The 23583-nt window shown below is 39.0% G+C and overlaps 1 protein-coding gene across 3 annotated transcripts in view; it reads right to left on the minus strand.

The window, feature by feature from the left end:
- The window catches only part of LOC126202996 (inhibitor of nuclear factor kappa-B kinase subunit alpha), a 159470-nt gene that overhangs the window by 65642 nt on the left and 70245 nt on the right, over window positions 1-23583 (minus strand). For all 3 annotated transcript variants that reach the window (XM_049937195.1, XM_049937194.1, XM_049937193.1), the window contains exons 8-10: window positions 16934-17060; window positions 13154-13354; window positions 2618-2832 (exon numbers count right to left, since the gene is read on the minus strand). In XM_049937195.1, coding sequence (XP_049793152.1) covers window positions 2618-2832; window positions 13154-13354; window positions 16934-17060 — 543 coding nt within the window. The remainder of the gene's footprint in view (window positions 1-2617; window positions 2833-13153; window positions 13355-16933; window positions 17061-23583) is intronic.

A 23583-nucleotide genomic window follows, 5' to 3' on the forward strand; every position in this document is an offset into this window, starting at 1 on the left:
GAGAGGAGGCTGGCCAGATGTTTAGCAAGTTTATAGGTTAGCGATCTGATGGTACTCACTACCGGCCTCAACGGTATGTCCTCCTTATGCACCTTCGGCAGACCACAGATCGTGGGCGGTCTTGGTGCTTTGAGGAGGAGGTTCTTAATAGAATTCTATTCCAGCAATGACTGTTTGAGAAGCTCTGAAGTCTTCCTCACTATTCTAGATGTCGGGTCCCGAGGTAATTTTTGGTATGTGTCTTCCTCCAACATCCGTCTGATTATTGTGTCATAGTCAGCTCGTTCCATTAAGATGACAGCATTGCCCTTGTCAGCTGGTAGGACGACGGTGAGAGGATCATTCCGGAGAGCATGGAGGCCACTGCATTCAGCTCAAGTCATGTTTGAAGCTGGTGATTTGGATTTTAGAAGAACATGGCTCGTTTCCCTACATATTTCCACAGCTACATCACTTGGAAACTTACGAACCACTTATTCAATACCACTCAATATGTCAGCAAAGGGGAAGCTCCGTGCGAAGGAGCTAAGTTAAGTCCCTTCTTAAGTGAGTAGTGTTGAACAAATGGTTCGTAAGTTTTCAAGTGATGTGGCTGAGGAAATTTGTAGAGAAACGAGCCGTATTCTTTTAAAATCCAAACCACCAGCTTCAAACATGACTAGAGCTGAACACAGTGGCCTCCGCGCTCTCTGGAATGATCCTCTCACTGTCATCCTACCAGCTGACACGGGCAATGCTGCCGTCTTAATGGAACAAGCCGACTATGACACAATAATCAGACGGATGTTCGAGGAAGACACATATCAAAAATTACCTCAGGACCCACCCAACATTCAGAATAGTGAAGAAGACTTCAGATCTTCTCAAACGGTAATTGCTGGAAGAGAATACTATTAAGAACCACCTCCCCCCCCAAGGCACCAAGACCGCCTACGTTCTATGGCCTGCTGAAGGTGCATAAGGAGGACACACCATTGAGGCCGATAGTGAGTACCATCAGATCGCCGACCTATAAACTTGCTAAACATCTCTATGCATGTTGGACATAGTGGACACCATATAAAGAATACGGCGGACTTCATCAGTCGGATTAAAGGTCTGTGACTTGCTGAAGGGGATATTATAGTTAGCTTTGATGTGGTTTCTTTATTCACATGTGTCCCAATCACAGACTCTATTGACTTGCCGTCCCAGCTCTTTGATGACACCACCGTGAATTTATTTAAGCACACTCTGACGCCATCATATTTCTTACATTATGGAGAATATTTTAAACAAACTGATGGTGTGGCAATGGGAAGTCCATCAGCTCCAGTAGTAGCCAACCTCTTTATGGAGAATTTTGAAGACATTGCCTCGGACACGCCTTCTGCAAAGCCGAGCTGTTTTTATGGCTACATCGACGATACCTTCATCATTTGGCCACACGGACAAGAAAAGTTAGAAGAGTTCCTGGAGCACCTCAACAGCATCCACAACCACATCAACTTCACAATGGAAGTAGAGAAGGAGGGTTTCCTGCCGTTCGTGGACGTGCTTGTTCGCTGTAAGCCCAATGGGTCTCTAGGTTATAGCGTTTACCGGAAGCACACTCACACAGATCGGTATCTGCACCCAGCACAGAGTCAGTCAGTTCTGAGGACATTAGTACATCGAGCTGAAACCGTCTCATATGCTGAAAACGTGCCAAGAGTTTTTAAGGAAACCTGGTACAACAACAAACAGATCTCACAAGCAGTGTCATCCAAGCCTCAAAGGAAGAAGACCTCTGAAGAAGACACCAAGCACGTTGCATTCTTACCGTTTTGTGGTTTGACAACAGGGAAGACTAGTCGGCTCCTGGAGATGCATAAAATAGACACAATCTCCAGACCTCCAGCAAAGATCCAGCAACTAATGAAATCTGTGAAAAATGATGTAGGCCTCAGAACACCAGGAGTTTACAAGATACCGTGTGGATGTGGGCAGTTCTATGTCGGTCAGACTGTTCGCACTACTGAACAGCTCTGCACAGAACATGAAAGATGTTACCGTCTGCGCTATCCTGAAAAGTCAGCTGTAGCAGAACATGCTCTGGAAAACGGATACCAAATAGCATTCAATGAGATGTCCATTATTAAACGGACTAATGGCTTTTGGGATAGCATGATAAACAAGGCCATAGAGATTAGAATTTCTGACAACACCTTCAACAGAGACGGTGGATTCTAGCTGAGTACAGCGTGGGATCCGGTGTTGGGGTGTTCAAGTGGGCCTGGAGGTTGCACGGCCAAAACATTACCATATATGGTGTGGGCCCGAGCACCAGTGACTTCACGAGCAATGGCACGGCTATATAAGCACGGCAATGACAACCAAATGACAGTCATCTACTTGACAATGGCAGAGGAGATCTCTGTCGAAAGCTCGTGGGCAGTTAACCACTTAACACGGCTTGAAACACGAGAATGTTTTATTAACAGATATCGCCACAAAAGCATGCTTTTGTACGCTACTGCACATCGGCAAAACTCAACCAAAAATCAGAAGTGACAGCTCTGTCACATTTATACACAGAAAGATATGAACAGCACTGATCCCTCACTCACACGACACACGTTAACAGTACGATGCTCACATCTTCGTTTGAAATGCTGCAACGAGTGTACGATATAAGTCTGCTTCTTGGCGTAAGAAAAAACTTGCATGTGCCCATGCACGACGCAGATGCACGTATTCCAGTTTGGTGCGTGGCTCCTGCAACATCTGTTGCACTGTCCATGGAATTCTTGGTCCAGCCTGTGGTAACGTCAGCTCACCCTTTCTGAAGACCAGCAGCATTGGAGTCCCATCCTGTAGAATTTTTAAGAAACATGTGACAATCCAGGAAAGCGTTTTCTGTCGTAGCTTCTAAATAGCTAATTTATCCTCTGCGCGAAAAAGGTGACAAGTCTTGTCCATTCAATCTCTCTTGTACCTATGCCCTCGAATTTTGTGGATCATTTCATATGGCTCCAAAACAGTCTTACAGTCGGTCTGTATAAATAAATAGTATTCTTAGTGACTCACAATATGGCTTCATGTCCAGCTTCTCAACAGTAAAAACAGCTGAAAATAGTGATTAATTTATACTACTGTCGTTTGAACTGAGATTATTTGTTAATGTTATGCTTATGCTTGTATTTGTGGATCTCTACAAGGCATTTGCCTCTGTCAGCCATAGAATTTTTCTATAGAAACTCTACTGCTATGGTTTTAGAAGCTCAGATGATAAGGTTCTGCCTGAGTGATAGAAAACAAACTTTGCAGTACACCAATATCAGATTAGACATCTTGGGTATCATGCAGTGCGTGCTGGAGGTTTCTGTGTTCAGACCTTTACTCTTCATAACATTACAGTGACCCAGCCCAAATTTGCACAGGTAGCATTAAGAATCTCCAGTTAGATGTCGTGTGGCATAGTGCATTTAGTTTGTGGGCCAATGTGCAGAGTTATGAATAAATTTCAGAGCAAAATGTTAAGTAAGTGAGTATCATCATTTTCATACAATTTTCAGTAGCCATAAGAGTCTTATGTAGCATCTGCATATCTTGTTATGTATTCACGACTACTATAATTTGTGTCACAATATATCTGTTTCAGATTATAAGTCTGTCCCTATATTAAGCATTGCTGCATTCCTTCATGAATGCCACAATTTTGGCTATTTATGATTAACATGTTATGTGCAGTTGCTAAACAAATTCTAAAGATGCCTCACAAAGACGTAATGTGCAAATAAAGCTTCTGCTGTCAGCAAACCTAGATTGTTTCTCTTACTGAAAATATATCACTAAGGTTGCTCCTCCATAGCCATGGAGTGGGAGGATTTATGTTGCACAGCATGAAAGTTTTCTGGAGGCATGAATGTTGTGTGTTACATATAAACTGACATTTAGAGTAACACATCATGGCAATGATTGGAGCACATTATTACATAAGTAATATGCTTACAACCAATGTAAATATTGTATGCAATTTTGTGTTTGTGTGTGTGTGTGTGTGTGTGTACAAAACATTTTACTTGTAGCAGAAATTTTTTTAAAGAAAAACACATATTTTGGATTTGGATTTTTTTTTCCCTCCTTCGCTGACCAATTGATCTCAAATGACTTCAGAAAACTATTGATTAAAAATATTTTATTATTTCAAGTTTTAAGTCTTACATCACAGCTTATATTTTTTAAGATAGTTCAAAGTTGAGTAACTTACTGCTCATTATTCAAAGAATGTGTAGATTGTGATGGCAAATCTGAGGGAAGCAGAAATTGGCTGTCTGAATTGGTCATATTTCGAAATGTGTCTTTCCCCATCATTGAGTCGTGAATGGTCAGTTAAAAGCCAGATTGAAAAAAAAAAGTGATCCGGCCTGGATTTGATACCACAACCTTTAAGTTCTTCTCCACATTCTCTTCCACTAGACCACCAAACCAATTGTGAATAAGATCCCACATGCTGCATTCTCGACACACTGTTGCTCTCTCAAGTTACGGCAGCTGTTTGCAAGGTAGCAATGGCATCATTTTCACAACGTAAATTTAATTCTTTATAATTCAGACAATTTGTTCAAAATGTTTATAAATTATACACAAAAAGCTTACTTGTGCATCAGTTTATCTATTAGTCAAAACTGTAACAAAATTTCTACAGCAGTTCTAGAGATTGGTCTTTGTATACAGATATGAGTAAGCAACTTCAATTTATGTACAGAGATGTAAATGACTTGTCCAATTTTATGGTGTGTGAATACACACTCAACTGACATGATACTACTTTCGTTACAGCTGAGAAAGACTTAGGAGCATTACAGCAGGAAAATAGAGGTTATATGCAATGACGTGTGTCACTTTGGATCAGAAGAGATCCTCTCTGGTTTGGAGTGGCTAACAGAAGTGGTAAAGGCTGCCAGTCTTGCTTGCGAGATGAAAGTAGAGCTGACCATTTGCAGCATAGTCGACAGGACCAACTGCAGACCTCTGGTACAGAGCCGAGTGGAGGGTCTGAATCTGAGATGGTTCTGTGATCATGTAGGCTGCAGATTCCTCGACTTGCACCATAGGGTGGTTGGGTTTTGGGTTCCGCTGAATAGGTCAGTCCACTACATGCATGAGGCAGCTACACAGGTAGCCGGGGCTGTGTGGTGTGGACTGGGCAGTTTTTTAGGTTAGAGGGTCTTGGGAAAACACAAAAAGGGCTTCAGTCACAAAGAGTGCAGGCCGAACACAGAAGGAATGTAAATACAGGAGCTATCAATATAACAGTTGTAAATTGTTATAGCTGTGTTGGGAAAGTACCAGAGCTCCAAGTGCTAATAGAAAGCCCTGATTCTCAAATCGTTATAGGCACTGAAAGCTGGCTAAAGCCAGAGATAAGCTCATCCAAATTTTTGCGAAGAACCTAATGGTGTTCCGAAAGGATAGGCTAAACACGGTTGGCGGTGGCGTGTTTGTTGCTGTTAGAAGTAGTTTATCTTTTCGCAAAATTGAACAGATAGTTCCTGTGAGTTAGTATGAACAGAGATCATTGTTGGCAACCAGAATAAAATAATAATTGGATCCTTTTACCGACCTCCCAATTCAGGTAATACAATTACTGAAAGGTTCAAAGAAAAACTGAGTTTGATTTCAAACACATACCCGCCTCATACGATTGTAGTTGGTAGTGACTTTAATTTACTCTCAACATGTTGGCAAAAATACGTTTATTGGCGAAAATACACGTTTAATTCTGGAGGTACACATAAAACATCCAAAACTGTGCTGAACGCATTCTCTGAAAATCATTTCGAGCAGTTAGTTCATGAGCTCCCGCGAATAGTAAATGGTTGTGAAAACACACTTGACCTCTAAGCAACAAATAATCCTTGTTAATAACAAGCATCAAAACTGACACAGGGTTGTCGTAGCGACAATGAATATTGTAACCTCCAAAGCCTCCTAAAATAAATGAAAAATATACCTATTCCAAAAAGCAGATAAAAATTCACTTGACGCCTTCCTGAGAGACAATCTCCACTCCTTTCAAATTAACAATATAAGTGTACACCAGATGCGGCTTGAATTCAAAGATATAGTATAGGCAGCAATTGAGAGATTTATACAGAATAAATTAACAAACGACGGAGCTGATCCTCCTTGATACACAAAATGGGTCAGAACACCATAGCAGAAATAAAGAAAAAAAAACATGCCACATTTAAACAGATGCAAAATGTCTAAGATTGGCAGCCTTTTACAGAAGCTCGAAATTTAGCGCAGACTTCAATGTATGATGCTTATAATAGTTTCCACAATGAAACTTTGTCTCCAAACCTGCTAGAAAATCCAAAAAGATTCTCGTCGTACGTGAGGTATGCTAGTGCCAAGACACAATCAATGCCTTCTCTCCATGATAGCAATGGAGATACTATCGAAGACAGTGCTGCCAAAGCAGAGTTTCTAAACACAATCTTCCAAAATGCCTCCACAAAAGATGATGAAGTAACTATTCCAAAAATTAAATCAAGAACAGCTGCCAACATGAGTAACATAGAAGTAGATATCCTCTGAGTAGTGAAGCAACTTAAACCACTTAATAAAAGCAAGCCTTCTGGCACAGACTGTATACTAATTAGGTTCCTTTCAGAGTATGCTGATGCAATAGCTCCATACTTAACAATCATATACAACCGTTCTCTCTATGAAAGATCCGTACCCAAAGAATGGAAAGTTGCACAGGTCATGCCAATATTCAAGGAAGCTAGTAGGAGTAATCCACTAAATTACAGGCCCATATTATTAACGTTGATACGCAGCAGGATTTTGGAACATATATTGTGTTTGAAGATTATGAATTACCTCGAAGAAAACTGTCTACTGACACAGTCAACACAGATTTAAAAGCATCGTTCTTGTGAAACACAACTAGCTCTTTACTTGCATGGAGTGCTGAGTGCTTTTGACAAGGGCTCTCAAATTGATTCCATATTTCTGTAAAGCTTTTGACACTGTGCTGCACAAGCAGCCTGTAGTGAAATTGCGTGTTTATGGAATATCATCTCTGTTATGTGACTGGATTCAAGATTTTCCTGTAAGAGAGGTCACAGTTAGTAGTAATTGACAGAAAGTCACTGATTAAAACCGAAGTGACTTCTGGCGTTCCCAGAGATAGTGTTATAGGCCCTTTGCAGTTCCTTATCAATATAAACAATTTGGGAGACAATCTGAGCAGCAGTCTTAGGTTGTTTGCAGAGGACGCTGTCATTTATTGACTAGTAAAGTAATCAGAAGATCAAAACAAATTGCAAAACGATTCAGAAAAGATATCTGTATGGTGCGAAAATTGGTAATTGACCCTATATAACGAAAAGTGTGAGGTCATCCACATGACTGCTAAAAGGAATCTGTTACACTTTGGTTACATGATAAATCAGTCAAATCTAAAGGCTGTAAATTCAACTAAATACGGCTGCGTGGTGTGGGATCCTTACCAGATTGGATTGACAGAGTTCAATGAAGGGCAGCACATTTTGTATTATCACAAAATAAGGGAGAGAGTGTCACTGAAATGAGCCAAGATTTGGGATGGACATCATTCAAACAAAGGCATTTTGCGTTGCAGAGCAATCTTCTCGTAAAATTGCAATCACAAACTTTCTCCTCTGAATGCAAAAAAATTTTGTTATCACCAACCTAAATAGGGAGAAATGACCACTATGACAAAATAAGGGCAGAATTTATACGGGAAGATATGGGTGTTCATTCTTTCCGCATGCTATACGAAATTGGAATAATAGAGAATTGTGGAGGTGGTTTGATGAATCCTCTGCCAGATACTTAAACATGATTTGCAAAGTGTCGATGTAGATGTAGATGTACATCTCAGAGCAGCCTGTAAGTGGTTTCAAATCAATAAAATTCATATTAATAACAAAAAACTGTTCTCTCTTCAGCCATTCCATTAAAGATGATGGGAATGTCACTGTTTCAGCTAAACTTCTTGGGATACATCTTGACTCAAAATTAACATGGAAGAGTCTCATGGATTGTATCCATTCTAAGACAGCATTTGTTACATATATTTTAGTTAAACTAAGGTCTTGCATTAGTAATAAGCTATTGCTTAAATGCATACTATGCCTTTTTACACACCCACTCGACATCTCCCTTAGAACAAAAGAGTTCTCATTTGGCAAAAGAAGTCAATCAGATGTATTGTGGAGACATAAGTAATGAGTACTGTAGACAACATTTCAAAAACCTAAAAATACCACAATTATGTCCTCCTTTATACCAAACTGTCTAATACATACAAAAGCAAAATAATACAGTCAGAAAATATGACAATCTGTTCATCAACATAACATACATCTACAACAGCAGATCAACCTCATACTTGCTAGATCTTTTAAAATCACTACACAGAAATGGTTTGCAGAAAAAGCATTTTATACAATAAAACAGTTCAAAATGTGCACTAAAGTACTAACATAATTTCATTTAGATTAAACATACATGTGAATATGTTGGATATATCACGTGCAGTACAACTGATAATTTTTTATCTTGATAGCCAATAATTGAAAATATCTTTGAGAGTATGTAATTTTAAATGTAAAGATGTACGTACACAAACCACATCATCTGCCATATTAATGCTTAAAGATGGATAGTAAATAAATCAGCAGGAGAGGAGGTAGAGGTAGAGGGAGAGGGAGAGGGAGAGGGAGGGGGAGATGGAGGGAGGGGGAGAGGGAGAGGGAGAGAGAGAGAGAGAGATACAAATTCTAGAAAAAAATACAGACATGGATCCTCCTCTCTATAATGGTAGACAGCACGCTAGCAAATCTAGAGGTAGCTCAAAGGATTAAAAACCCACAGCAAGGCTGATTATTGATTATTGAAAACAGTTGCCTGGGCTGATGGAGATGCGGAAGAGCTACGGAAGGTTAATCAAGGCAGTGAGGGGGTAGCGAGATAAGAGTGAATCAGGTCCTTTGATAGATGACTCAGTTACAACAGAACAAGACAAAAGGAGCTCAGGGGGTAGAGCATATAACAGACTAGCAAACCTGGCAATGCTTTGCAATTACTAAATATGCATGGGAAATTCAGATCCCATAATAGCATTCTAATAATAAGACACTGCGCCACAAATAAAACTTTTCTGTTTTCTGTGAAAACAGGCTGTGAGGAAGAAAGCAAAAGAGCACGTTGTTGTGTATACATTTTTCTTTTAAAATATATTCAGTGGGGAAGAATATATATGGGAGAACAAATTTAATCGTTTAAATGCCCTGTTATCACAGTTAAAACTGACTGTGAGAAAGAAGACATACCACACATTTTCATAGCAGAGCATAGCACATCATCTTCTCTCTCACAATCAATTTTAACAAAAAGCCTGTACATTGCCAGTTAAAAAAATATACAGCCTATGTCAATCCAAAAGTTCATCAAAGTATGGTGCAAAAATGTGAAGTAAACAGTTAAGAACTTTCCAAGATTTCTGGTAATGGCATTTCCCCTTTATATACTACATATATATTTATTTATTAGGTATATTACAAAGATGCAGCCAACCACTCATTAGATTAACATGAAAAATTTTAAGTGAAGTACTTTTTTCTGATAGGTGATAGCAACATTAAACGACAGTCTGTCTCCACACAATAGTATAGAAGATATAGAGTGAGACAGGAGGGAAGGGAGGGGAGGGAGGAAGGGAGGGGAGGGGGAAGGGAGTGGAGAGGAGGGGGGAAGGGAGGGGAGGGGGGAAGGGAGTGGAGAGGAGGGGGGAAGGGAGGGGAAGGGGGAAGGGATGGAAGGGAGGGGGAAGGGAGGAGGAAGGGAGGGGGAAGGAGGGGAGGGGAAGGGAGGGGAGGTGTGGGGGAAGGGAGGGGAGGGGAAGGGAGGGGAGGTGGGGGGAAGGGAGGGGAGGGGGAGTGAGGGGAGGGGAGGTGGGGGGAAGGGAGGGGAGGGGAGGGAAGGGAGGGGAGGGGGAGGTAAGGGAGGGGGAAGGGAGGGGAGGGGGAGGGAAGGGAGGGGGAAGGGAGGGGAGGGGAGGGGAGGGGGAAGGGAGGGGAGGTGGAAGGGAGGGGACGGGAGGGGGAAGGGAGGGGAGGTGGAAGGGAGGGGACGGGAGGGGGAAGGGAGGTGAGGGGTAAGGGAGGTGAGGGGGAAGGGAGGTGAGGGGGAAGGGAGGGGTGGAAGGGAGGGGTGGAAGGGAGGGGAGGGGAGAAGGGAAGGGAAGGGAAGGGAGAGGAGAGGAGGAGGGAGGGAGAGGAGGAGGGAGGGAAGGGAAGGGTGGGAAGGAAGGGAAGGGTGGGAAGGAAGGGAATGGTGGGAAGGAAGGGAATGGTGGGAAGGGAGGGAATGGTGGGAAGGAAGGGAAGGGTGGGAAGGAAGGGAAGGGTGGGAAGGAAGGGAAGGGTGGGAAGGAAGGGAAGGGTGGGAAGGGTGGGAAGGGAGGGAAGGGTGGGAAGGGAGGGAAGGGTGGGAAGGGAGGGAAGGAAGGGGAGGGAGGGAAGGAAGGGGAGGGAGATGAGGGGGTAAGGGAGGGGTGGGAGAGGAGGAGGTAGGGGAGGGGAGGGGTGGGCAAGGAGGAGGTAAGGGAGGGGTGGGCAATGAAGAGTTAAGGGAGGGATGGTAGAGGAGAGGGTAAGTGCAGGGTGGAAGAGGAGAGGGTAAGTGAGGGGTGGGAGGGGAGGGGGAAGGGAGTGGAAGGAGGGAGGATGTGGGAGAAAAGGAGAGGGAGCTGGGGGCAAAGAATGAGTTTAGCTATTGCTCAACAGAATATTGGCACACACATGTCTGTGATAAAAGTTCATCAATATTAAGAAATAGAAAAATTATCTTATTCAGTGGAATAAGGAACACCAATCACTATTGGTCTGGATTTAACTAATGAAAAGGTTCGCTACAGGTAAGTGGGAGAGAGGGGAGCGGAGAAGATAGGTATCAATGTAGTTTTAACTCTGATGCTCAGAACCATCTTTCAATATGTGTTACATACTTCCTTGTGTAATTTCTGTCTTTCATTATCACTGGCGTGTTGTAGATGAACAACCACAGTTTTGGACATAAAAATCTGATGTAGACTCATACTTATGCATTAATGGTCATGGCTCTGTGCTTAGAATTTTCCTAGTGTTGTCTTCCATCAACTATGAACTCTTTTATATCTAAATGTACCTCACAGACTCTGTATCGAAGGGTGAGTGGGATTGTATTTTTGGGGTTTTATTTCCATTTTGGAAAATTTTTAGTGACAGAAACATAAAATCATCCTTTATAGGGTTCATACTACACAATTAACACAACATTCCCCATGGCAAGTTGTTACCTGAATGGAAAGAACCCTTTGGAGAGGAAATATTGATATCAAGACATAATAATTCTGAAAAAACTTTAAATTTTATTGTGAAGAAACAATGCTTTTTTTCAACTGTGTATGTTACTATCTGAGATTCTTTTGTAATACCTATTACAGACTTTGGCCTGTCATAACACAATATATTGTAAAAAGCTTGGTTATCATACCGTGTTATGCAAATAAGTGGAGTTTGCCTTTTCCTTTTGTAGATACAATTACTTAAAAGTGGGAACAAAGGTTTGGCACATATATTTTGTGCAATATTTCTCCTGCATTATGAACAAAGGTTACTGCTTCACATCCAAAATTCCTCCTGTGAATCACATAGTCTCAGGAGAGAAATATAGCAAAATGGTAAAACTATAAGCTTGTGCTGATAATGGCTACCTCTTCTATTGAGTTTATGGATTCTGAATGGTTATAACAAGCAATGGTGACTTTCTTACTGGCGTGTGTAGGTTTCTAATACTGTTATGGTTGATAGTACTGTGGCACAGCATCAACGACTGGCCAAAATTGTGCCAGTCTGTCTACTGTTGTGACTCATTTCAGGTTCAAAAAACCTATTCAGGTGATTAAATGGGGAAGCAGATACAATCAACAGTGCATGATATCATTATATGCTAACTAAGTAACTCAAGCCAGCAAATTATACCAAACACAGCATTCTATTATGGAATAGTGTTGTTGTTTCCATTACATTCCCACAAGCCAACATCAGCTGATGAACTACTGAAAGCACATCTCTGGTGTTTGAGATGTTGGAATACTCTGCCTCTTCCGGCTCTACAAATCATTCAAATATGCTTTAGAAGGAAGGAAGATTAGAGTTTTATGACCCATCGACGACAACGTCTTTAAAGACTGAGCACAAACTCGGTTTAGAAAAGTATGGGGAAGGAAATTAGCCATGCCTTTTCAGAGTGACCATCCCAACATTTGCCTTAAATGATTGAGAGAAATCATGGAAAACTTAAATCTCCATGGCCAGATTGGAATTTGAACTGTTGTCCTCCCAAATGTGAGTCCAGTGCACAAACTGCTCCACCTCACTTGGTAATGTGCTTTAGCAGTCACTTTCTTTCTAGAGGTAATGAAGTATTACAGGAATTGCGGAAGTGGTGGGGTAAACATGTCAAAGCCTTCTTTTTGGAAAGAATGCCCAAGTCTCTGAGCTGATCAATTTATGTTGCAAACTGGCATTCTTATAGAAAATGTGTAAATAATTTTTTAAATAGTTCATAAAATTTTTACTTATGTCCTTAGGTAAATATATAGTTTTAATGACTCTATGATTCATTCTGGGTATTACTAAGAATGACTCTATGATTCATTCTGGGTATTACTAAGAATCCCCATCTCAAAATTAAAGGAAAACTTTTAACCAATCACTACCATATGAAACAAAATAAAATTTACTGTTTGTAATACCATATAATCTTTGTTTTCATGCTGCTTTAAAAATGTATAGAATGAACTTGTTATTAAAAATCCTCATTACACATTTGCTTGTACAGAACTCGATTGGCTGATTACTTAGCTCTACAACTACCTTCTGCAGTTTCCTCTGACTCATGTTGCGCTTACAGATGAGAAATGACAAAAATCAAGGACTTAATATTACCAGCAGCATTCTATTATATCAAAAGTAACCCCGTGAATGCTGAACATAACTCTAATGAAATCCTAAAATTGTAACACAAAGAGATGTATATGAGTCAGGCCATTCAAAAACTGCTAGTAACCAACCAGAAAAGTATAAAAAGAGCAAGTGATCAGTACCTCAATACACTTCTGATTCCAGCACTGCATGGCCCCAGCATCTGGCTCAGGTGGTTTGCCCGATGGTAAAAGCAACTCCTGATCATTCACAGCTAACGCAGTATCTCGTTCAAGCCACAGTTGTAATGTTGAGAGTGCTGTTGAACTGTCTACCACATAACTGCAGTGCAAATACAATGGCACTACAAACAACTGCACAATCTGTGGACACAATTATGTGAATATTAGGTGTGGTATTTTATATTAAATATAATTTTATATATTTTTGTTGTGAATCACTTGTGTTAGCAACAAATCACAATAATTAAATGTGTTAATAAACAGGTTCCATTAAAGAATTAAACAATACTATGAAAGGGTCATCTTCCTCCAAACTTTGCTAATGCTGAGTCACTTCTGTAGCAATGGACATGAATTAACTGTGAACCACATTTTACTAACACCGTATAATAATACATTGCAAGTGTTATGTGCATGACACAAAATTCATTCCATAAAAAGCTACTGTGTGGCCACGATAAGCTGACCCTTTTTACTAGTGTTGTGAGTAATGGAGAAAATTGTCAATAGCTGGAAGTTATCCATCTGCCTCAAAGTGCTGTCAATGTTCCACATATGTGACCACTGCATTCATATAAGCACAAAACATGGGTAATGGTGCCAGCAATGTGGGAAGGTGTCGATGCTGCCTTCCCCTCACTGCTACTCTGCTCACAGCAGTCACAACACAGCAACAAGGCATGCCTCTTGCCACTCTCGACAGTCACTGTGTGCATGGTCAACTTATCATGGCACAACAGTACATAATCAGGGTGTATACATGGGGGGGGGGGGGGGGGGGGGGGGGGGAATAAAATAAAATAAAATTAAATAAATAAATAAATAAAAATATCCTGGTTTTTCCCGGTCTAAAATAAACTTTTTTTTCATGAAAATTACTTTCTTTCCATGTCAAGCACAATAAACTTTTTTTTTCACATGAAGTACTTTCTTTCCATGTCAAGTACAATATACTTTCTCTTGGAGTTGTAAAACATACCAGTTCTTTAAATGGTACAAGTTTTATATAGCAGTGTAGGACTTCCCGGCAATCCCAGCAAAAAACAACACATTTTGGAAAGATCTTTAATGTGCGGCAACATGTAAACTGAATGTTTTGGTATTACAAAAGTATAAATACAAATTCACTGAATACAGCACGTAACAGCATGCTAACAAAGACCGTAGTAGCGCTCCGTGTGGCCTGGCAGTGAACTACAAATTTGGGAATATATGGCGTGATAATATGTATTTTTGCTTTGCGAAATATTGATATTTTTCAATAAGAAAAGCTGAAATTTCACATAAAATACAAGTCATCAAAATTTTTTTGTTATTTTTTCCAGCATGTGGTTAGGCAGGATACTAAGAGCACTGCTTAAATTGCAGCATTTGAATATTTCAGACAAGTATGATTGTAATTTTCACTCCTGTGTACAGAACATTTCTTGTGTAACCAGACTGAATACATGCTCTGTCTAGTACTTCAACTTTGCCATAGAAAAGCCAATTACACATGAAACTGCTCAAAGCACTCACCTTCCACTTTTATTTTGGAAGGTTAATTATACTTTTTGCCATCAATATTGCACAGTTTGTAATTTATGAAAGAACTTAAAAAAATATGAAAAACTAGCCTTGAAGCTTGGTCATTTTTAGTGCATATTCCCCTTTAATGTACATCAAATTCGAATGATGGCATAAATGGCTGGTCTTTTAGGCCTGAAATTTTTCTAAGTGGCTGCTCCTTAAAGTGTTAAGTTTTGAAAGAGTCAAACACCACACAATTTCCAAAATTCATCACACATTCTCACATATAACATAATTTGTCTCACATACAAGGAATGTTACTTTGAAAGTAACGCTTCTCAAACAACCATTCACAATATTTTCTTGCGACCCCTTAGAAATATAAACAGATGTGATGTCACCCTCACCAAAAGTAGTTTGTTGTTAGGAAGTATTGCACTCTTCACCGTAAAGCCTTTGACACATTTTGCTATTGGCAGAGGCTTGTATGTGTGCTGTGTTTTGTTGTTGTAAATAGTGCATTTTCTTTGCAACTAAATTTTTATTTTGATGTTATTCTCTTGTTTATGTTTGGCTGATGCAGTTTTATTCTGCAGTAGTAGGCCAAAGTTGAATTCTTTGTTTGTTCTCACCAGTTAAAACCTCAGAACTTTGACAAAAAACTAATATAATGAAAAATTCCCGGTTTTTTCCCCACATTTTCCCCAGAGCATTTGCACCCTGATAATACTATAAGGTCAATTTTTCAACAGCCCACAGATGGTATGAAAGATGTGAAAACAGATTTGCAGAAAATTACGTATATAACAAGAATGAAGAATAAGAAGTATATAACAAACAATGGAATGCCCAGGTACGAATATCAACAAAGAACACCATTTGAGAACTTTAAGATAGTTTCCAAAAAGTAATAAGAGGACACATTAAGGGAACAATATGATAAGATAGAAAAATCTTAGTTGCCAGACACTGTATCCATAAGAACATTAGCTGTAATACTGTAGTTTCACATGCATGTCTGAAGCTATATAAGAGCAGGAAGATGTCATCAGCAAAGTTTAATATTCAAGAAAACTTCCTAAACTGAATTTATTCACATACTGTTCTTTTTTCCATATCTAGCATCAATAACAATAAGATACAAATAAATGAGATACTTGCTGCACTACTGCAATAATTTTTGTGCCTTTCTCTCGTATACAGCAGAAATTACATTGGGTGGCAAATTTATTAAAAGGGCCTCACTTCGAGATGATGATGATAAGATATACTGGTCTGATCACCATTTTGCTTTTGGTGTGATGTGATGGACCTCTCTCTCACCAATAGAAACAAACCTGCATGCAAAATCAGTTGGATTTTAATTTTAAAAGTATCAACACATTGTTGAAAAATTAATTTTTACTTGCCTTCTATTGGCATTCAATACATGTTTCACCCATATTGCACAAAACTTTCTTATAGTAAATCATGCATAATATACCACATTCATTCTTCTGATACATCTATGGCATCAGCTACTTCATACACAAACTCTTGCTAAGCCCATGACATAACACATATTTTCTAAATGTTTTCATTTGTGATTTAGTTTTGTAACATCCTTGTGTGTATCAGTTTGAATTCAACTGCCCATTTCTTAACTGTCAAAAATGAAGAGGCAGACTTGTTATTAGCTTTCGGCAACTGTGGATATATTTTCAATAAAGAATTTTTACTATAATGGAGTACTCCAGTTGATTTGTTTGAATTAAACACACGCTACACGACTATTTTAAAAAAACTGTGAACAAAACTATTCTTGTGAAACTTGGGCTTTTCATTAGTTATCAAATGTGTTAACATCTTACTGCAATACAGCCGGGTATCATTTTAAACAATTGCCAATAAACACCTAATCATTTTTAAAGTAAAAATGTAATCATTCAGAGCAATCTCTTGCCATACTTGTGCCTTTAAAAAGACAGTGTATTCACCTGCCAAAATATTCGAGATTGTCAAGGACGTTATCCAACTGCATTCTGTGAAATCAATGCCATTTCTGTGCTAGGACCAGAAATCTGTTTGTCCTCATATTCTCACCTGATAATCGGTAAATATAACTTCTTGGCTTTCTCCTCCAGGGTAATATTTATTTGTGCCATCATTCATTCATTCACAATCTCCTCCTTTTTATGATACAAGTAGTCACTAAGTAAAGAAGGAACTCACCTTCTTACTGAGAATTTCGTCAAGCATATCAAAGATGATAACTTTATCACCTGGTCCTCGACCACGTTTCTTTGGATCCCATTCCAAAGCAAGTTTTAACCATCGTTCCATATCGTGTTTCAGGGCTCTGCAGGAAAGAATGAATATTAGATATCAAACACTCCAGGTTGGAACCTCAACAATGTAGGAAAAGATAGATTGCTACTTACTGTAAATATGACACATTAAGTTGCAGACAGGCACAATTACAAGATACTTACACATAAGTTTCCAGCCACATCCTTCACCAGAAAAAGAAAGTGAAAAACATGCCATTCATTCACACAAGTAAGGACACCTCATGCACACATGACCGCCAACTCCGACAATGCCAATGCATTTTGTTCCTCGCTGCTGGAGCTGCCGGTCATGTGTGTGTGAGATGTTTGTGTGTGTGAATGAATAGTGTGTGATTCTCTTTCTTTTTCTGGATACTGTGGGTCATATTTATGGTAAGTAGCAATCTATCTTTTCCTACATTGAGAATATCAAATATATTATCTACATGGAATTTTCACACTCTTATAAATATAAGTTATTAAGATTATAACAGTTAATTTACCACAGATTAAATATGTGTGTTAGTGTTCTTTTCAAGCTTACTGATAAAGATTTCAGTTTTATTTTTCATATTATTCTAAAAAATGTAAAAAGACCATTAAGTCAGGCTATAATGATATTTTTGTTTACATGTAGGTGCAGTAAACTTAGAGAATCTTGTATAATTCTTCTTTTCTTTGCAGCAATTTAAGCAGAGCATATCCCTTCATTATTGACTTCTGAAATGTAGCGAACATTTTAGGTTGTTTGACAAAAAATGGCCCTGAGCACTATGGGACTTAACATCTGAGGTCTTCAGTCCCGTAGAACTTAGAACTACTTAAACCTAACTAACCTAAGGACATCACACACATCCATGTCCGAGGCAGGATTCGAACCTGCGACCATAGCAGTCACGCGGTTCTGGCCTGAAGCGCCCAGAACCGCTCGGCCACCGTGGCCAGCTAAGTTATTTGATTCAGAAACCTTGCAGTAGTAGATTGTGTAGATATAACTGCATAAGGGTTAAGTTTTTGTAAACATGTTTTCTTATTTATCAGTTACTTAATTGGCTTATTCTTACCAAAATATTATTTTTACCATGAGTGAAAAGTGCCTGACTTGCCGTAGAATTGTTAGCTCTGGGACTTGGTGTGATGGATATTCTTGTTTTCTTCCATTAGGGTGACTGCATTAGCACAGCAACTGGGGAAGTGAATGAGACTCTTCAGTAGTTTTGTAGGATATGTAGTAAAGGTAGGAAGATAGTGGAACTTGAGGAGAAAATTGCTGCCCTTCATGCTGAATTCAGCAAGATCTGGACAGGTTAAGAAGGGAAAAGGGTAAAAAGAGCTGAGATGTGGCAACAGTAATAGAAGGAACAAGCTTTCATTCAGCTTTGTTGTGAATGTGACAAATGAGACTGATCTGTTACTTCAGTAGATGACTTATGAGCTTCAGGTACATGAATGTACAAAAAAAAAAAAAACAGTCAGCAGTAAACTGAAAAGTAAGAATACAGGAAGTCACTATAGAGAAATAAGTGTCGCTGTTTGGTAGTTCTCATGCTAGAGGTGTAGACCAACTTTCTCAGGTTGAACTAAGATCAGAGTACCAAGTCACCAATATTTTTGAAACCTGGTGCTGGTCAGGGAAGTTGAGAGATGTTAAGGATTACTTTGTAATGACTTCACCAAAGAAGATACTGTTGTTATAGCAGGTGGGCGGGTTAACAGTACCGATGGAGATCCTGGATACAATATAGAATGTGACCTGATAAAGACTGTATCAACATCAAAACGTAGCAATGTTCAGTTTGTGTCCGTTCTGAGACATCACGATAAACCACATTTGAGTTCTACAGTCAGAAGAGTTAATTTGTAGTCGGGACGACTGCTTACGCCACACGCAGAGTCACATATAGGTGCTATTCTTGTAGATTCTGTTAGTAGATGGAGTTACACTAAGCACGGCCTTCACCACAACACAAAAGGGAAAGGTAAACTGTCTGGGCTATTAGCAGAAAATTGGCAATTAGCAAAAAATTATATTTCCACCCAATTTTATCTCAGCTATCTTAATTGCATTACAATATTCAAAAATTAAGTAGTAAAATCAATGAAATACTTATATGCATTGATGAATTAATCATCGAATCCAGGTGACAATCTGCCTCCTTGAATACCATGTGACCACTGGTACAGATGTGTTACGTATTGCAAGATTTAGATTAGCATCTCACTTTAGTACTGTTAGCCCATAAGTTGATGATTAGTGCACTGGTCGTGCTCCTGCATTACGGCTGCAGTGGGGAGAGGAGTGTTGATGGGAAGGTACTGTCAGCTGTTTATAGCAGTGCCGGCACCACTACCCGCAAGTCAGAGGCAGCACTCGCAGAAATATTGCTCGCTTAAGTGACACTTCTATCAGATCGGAAAGCATCTAATTTGTCAACAACTTTTATGTTATTTATTCATCAAAAATAATGAAAAATGAAAGTAGATGAGTGTACAACTTACGACAACGAGAGTCAAAAACTTATTTTTGTAGTCTCTTTGCACATTGCGTTTATGAAACACATTACAGCACTAATGTTTACAAAGTGTAATGAAATGTGCCAGAAAGAACTCCCAAAATGCTGTTCATTAAAGGTCACTGCCATTTGTGTTTGATTCAAGATCATCATCATTGTCACCACCACCACCACCACCACCACCACCACCACCACCACCATCACTGCTTGAGGGCGTGGTACTGTATTGATGATAGCTTCATCGATGGCCATTTGCATTATTCCATTTCATGTACAATACTTCTTTCCTTAGACATGTCATCAGTGACATTTTTCTTCCTGAAATTGTTTTATTTTGGCCCATGCCAATTCTACTGGATTTAGATCATAGTTGTGGGGCAGTAAACTGACTACTTTGCAGCCTCTGCTCACAGCAGTTCTATCCTTCGACGTACACTTTCATGGCCGATTTGTTTTTCTTTATTATTGATAACAGTCCATCCTTCCTCATTGAGTCATTGCAGTTTATTTGCCTGTCTCGCAATCATTCTAACATCGTAATCCTGAAATCATATTTTTTAAGCATTCTGTCAAACTTTTAGCTGTGGTATTGCACATTAACCATAGTATCACAGATTTGACTGGAATATTAGAAACCACCATATCTGCAAATGCCCCCTCCTCCCATCCATGTCCACTTGTTGCATCAATTTCAATAAGTTTGCAAGCAAGTTAGTGAAAAACAGTTTCTTGCATTTGAAACTTTCCAACAAACTAAAACTGTGTGCCAGAAAGGGTTCCCAGGTTCCGAGTCTCGGTCCAGCACACAGTTTTAGTTTGTCAGGAAGTTTCAAATGAGTGCAAACTCTGTTGCAGCATAAAAAATCATACTAGTTTCTTGCACCTTGCTGCAAGTACTTACTGAATTTGTCATTTCAAGGAAGTTTTCTCAGACTTACAGAAGTTGTCTGTGTTCAGTACTGATGCAAAAATACCAGTGTCGAAAAGGAAAATTACATGAAGACAGATAAGCTGAAACAAATATACCATTGGAACCCCTAAACACACATAATTTGCACCACCAGTAAAGGAAGTATGAAAAAATTTACCAATCAGTTTGTTTCTCAAAAAGGGACAGTAGAATGGCAGTACACAGGTCTAAATTTTAGCTGAGTTTTTAACGTTACCGAAAACATAAATACATTACATTTGTGAGAAAATGTAGTAAATAACGCTTGCAAAAATCAAAGAGTAATTAAAATGCAGTCCCTTGGTGAAATACTGTACCACATTTTTGTTTCTCGTTAGCGAACATTTGATTGTACAATCAACATGAGATGTTCGAAATTTGCATAGCACAGCTCAAAGTCTTCAATCTAAGTAAATCCTCTGATTTTACTTAATTGGATAGTGTTTCTTGGTAATATCAATATATGACTCCTGTAACTTTTTTTGTGTTTCGTCACGACTTTTATTCATTAATAATAATGCAACAACAGTGGTGACTACTGTGATTTTTAAGGATAACTACACTTCTGCAACAAGTACGTGTAGCAAGTTCCTGAAATAAATTTGTTCCAGTGACCTGAAAAAGTAAACTTGAGTAAGTTTTTATTCTAATGTAAACACCTCAGCAAGTGGTTACAGAAGTTACTTGCTAGTGGACAAAAGCCTTTCATAATACATCACGTCTAGGGCCACCTTGATGTTGGCAGCACTTGGAGACAAATGAATATATTTCAAGTAGTGCCAATTTTCTCCGCTTCTGGCAGCACTAGTGAAATTGTCAAGTTATCATGGCCAAACAGTAGATCAGAAATGAAGAAAGGAGCAGTTGCTACATTCACCTGGGTTTTTCATAAATTTAAGTCAATGACCTGTCTGACCATGAAATGCTATTTATTTTAGAACACTCTTCAAAGACATGAACTGGAGTAAAATACAGTGCTCATTGCATGAAGGAAAAATACAACACTTATTAACAAAGTCCTTACCTCATTTGAATACTTTTCCCCAATACTAACCCAGATTAGACCAAAATCTACAAAGAAATCGTGGATTGGTCAAGGCATAATAATGTGTTGTAAAACAAAAGGGAAACTGTAACTGTCAGTAAGAAACAGCTCGTACGTAGCTTCTACAGCTCATTACAAGATAAAATCACATAATGTTACGAAACAATATGGGATGTAGTGAAGAAAACTGGTAGAACAAAACAACAGGCACAGCAGATAGCATTAAGAGTACATTGCTGCAATGGTAACAGATGTGTGCAGCATTACAAAACTTTTTAACAAGCATTTCATAACTGTTACTGAAAAGATGGGATTGTCAGGTTCAGTAGATGCTGCTGTGGAATATCTCCGACCGGTCATTACAAATAACTTAAGTAACACAATTATGACCCTTACTATATCAGTAGAAGTAAGGCCGACCATAAAATTTTTAAAATCAAAAAATTATAGTGGTTATATCAACATATTAATGAAGTTAATTAAAGAGTATGTTTACGAATTAAACAACATATTAAGTTTTCTGCATAACCACTCATACTAGGGTCATTCAATAATTAAAGAAACAAATTGGTCTAGAGAAAAAAAGCGTATACTTTTACAAAACAATACTTTTCCTAATTTTCAACATAATCCCCTTGAACATTTATGCACTTGTTCCAACAGGCTACAAGCTTTTTTACTCGAGCTGCAAAAAATTCTTTATCTTGATGTCTGAACCAATCTCCCACAAACTTTTCCACATCCTCGTCGTCCTGGAACCTCTTCCCACGTAATGCCTCCTTCAGTGCACCAAACAAATGTAAATCACTAGCTGCTAAACCAGGACTGTAAGGGGGATGAGGCAGTACTTCTCATTCCATTTTCTCGATGGTTTTACAGGTTAGTTGAGCAATATGAAGACACGCGTTGTCTTGCTGGAGAATCACACCTCTCCTCTGAGATCCACGTCGTCTCTCTCATGACTGGCTTCACTTTATTTCAAAGCAAATCCGAGTAGTACTGGATGTTCATTGTACGCTGCTCTTCGAGATAATCACAAAAAACTAGACCTTCAGCGTGCCAAAACATCGTCGACATGACTTTTCCTGCTGATTCTTGGGTTTTGAATTTTTTCTTGACAGGTGAGTTGGTGTGCTTCCACTTCATGCTTTGTCTTTTTGATTCTGGATCATAACAGTGAACCCAAGTTTCATCACAAGTTAAAATTTTGTTGAGGAAGTGCTCACTTTGTGTTTCATAATGTTCTTTTAGCTCTGTGCACACTCTCAACCTCGTTTCCTTGTGTAGCCGCGTCAACACCTTTGAGACTCATCTTGCACATGTTTTGCGGTACTTCAGATTGTTACAGATAATGTTATGAACAGTAGCAGTACTAACTTTGAACCTTATAAACTATCATTTCCACAGTCACATGGCGGTCAGCACGAATAATGTCATCAATTCGACTTTCAAGTGAGGGAGTTGAAACTGCAACTGTTCGGCCAGAACGGTGTTCATCAGTCACTGAGTCATAACCATTTTTGAACTGCTCTACACACTTGTAAAAATTTGCATGATTGATACAACCTTCACCATAAACTTTAGAAATACTACAGTATATCTTCACTAGTTCCTTGCCTTCAGCAAGTAAAAAACAAATAATAGAACATTGTGCAACAAATTTGGACATTACATGCGGACTCACCATCTTGAAATTAATTTTTGAGGTTATAAATGAAACAATATTCAAACATCAGCTGATCAGGGCTTATCCCAGTGATGCCAACTTAAAGCTAAAAAAGTACCGAACTTGTCCTACTAACAGTTTTTTTCGAGACCACTTTGTCTCTCTAATTATTGAATGACCCTCGTACATTTATTTGTACCCACTATGGATTTCTTTCTGTGATACAGTAAAACACATAATAGTGTGGCAAATCTGCCATCACAGAGTAATCAAGGAAAATAAGCATGCATAACCATCAAAGAAAATGTATCTGGCCAATATCAGTGCCACTGGCAAAACCACACAAGGGTAAAATTAAACTGTTAAAAGTTTGATTTGT

This window comes from Schistocerca nitens, chromosome 9, assembly GCF_023898315.1.
Source record: "Schistocerca nitens isolate TAMUIC-IGC-003100 chromosome 9, iqSchNite1.1, whole genome shotgun sequence".
NCBI classification, from domain to species: Eukaryota; Metazoa; Arthropoda; class Insecta; order Orthoptera; family Acrididae; genus Schistocerca; species Schistocerca nitens.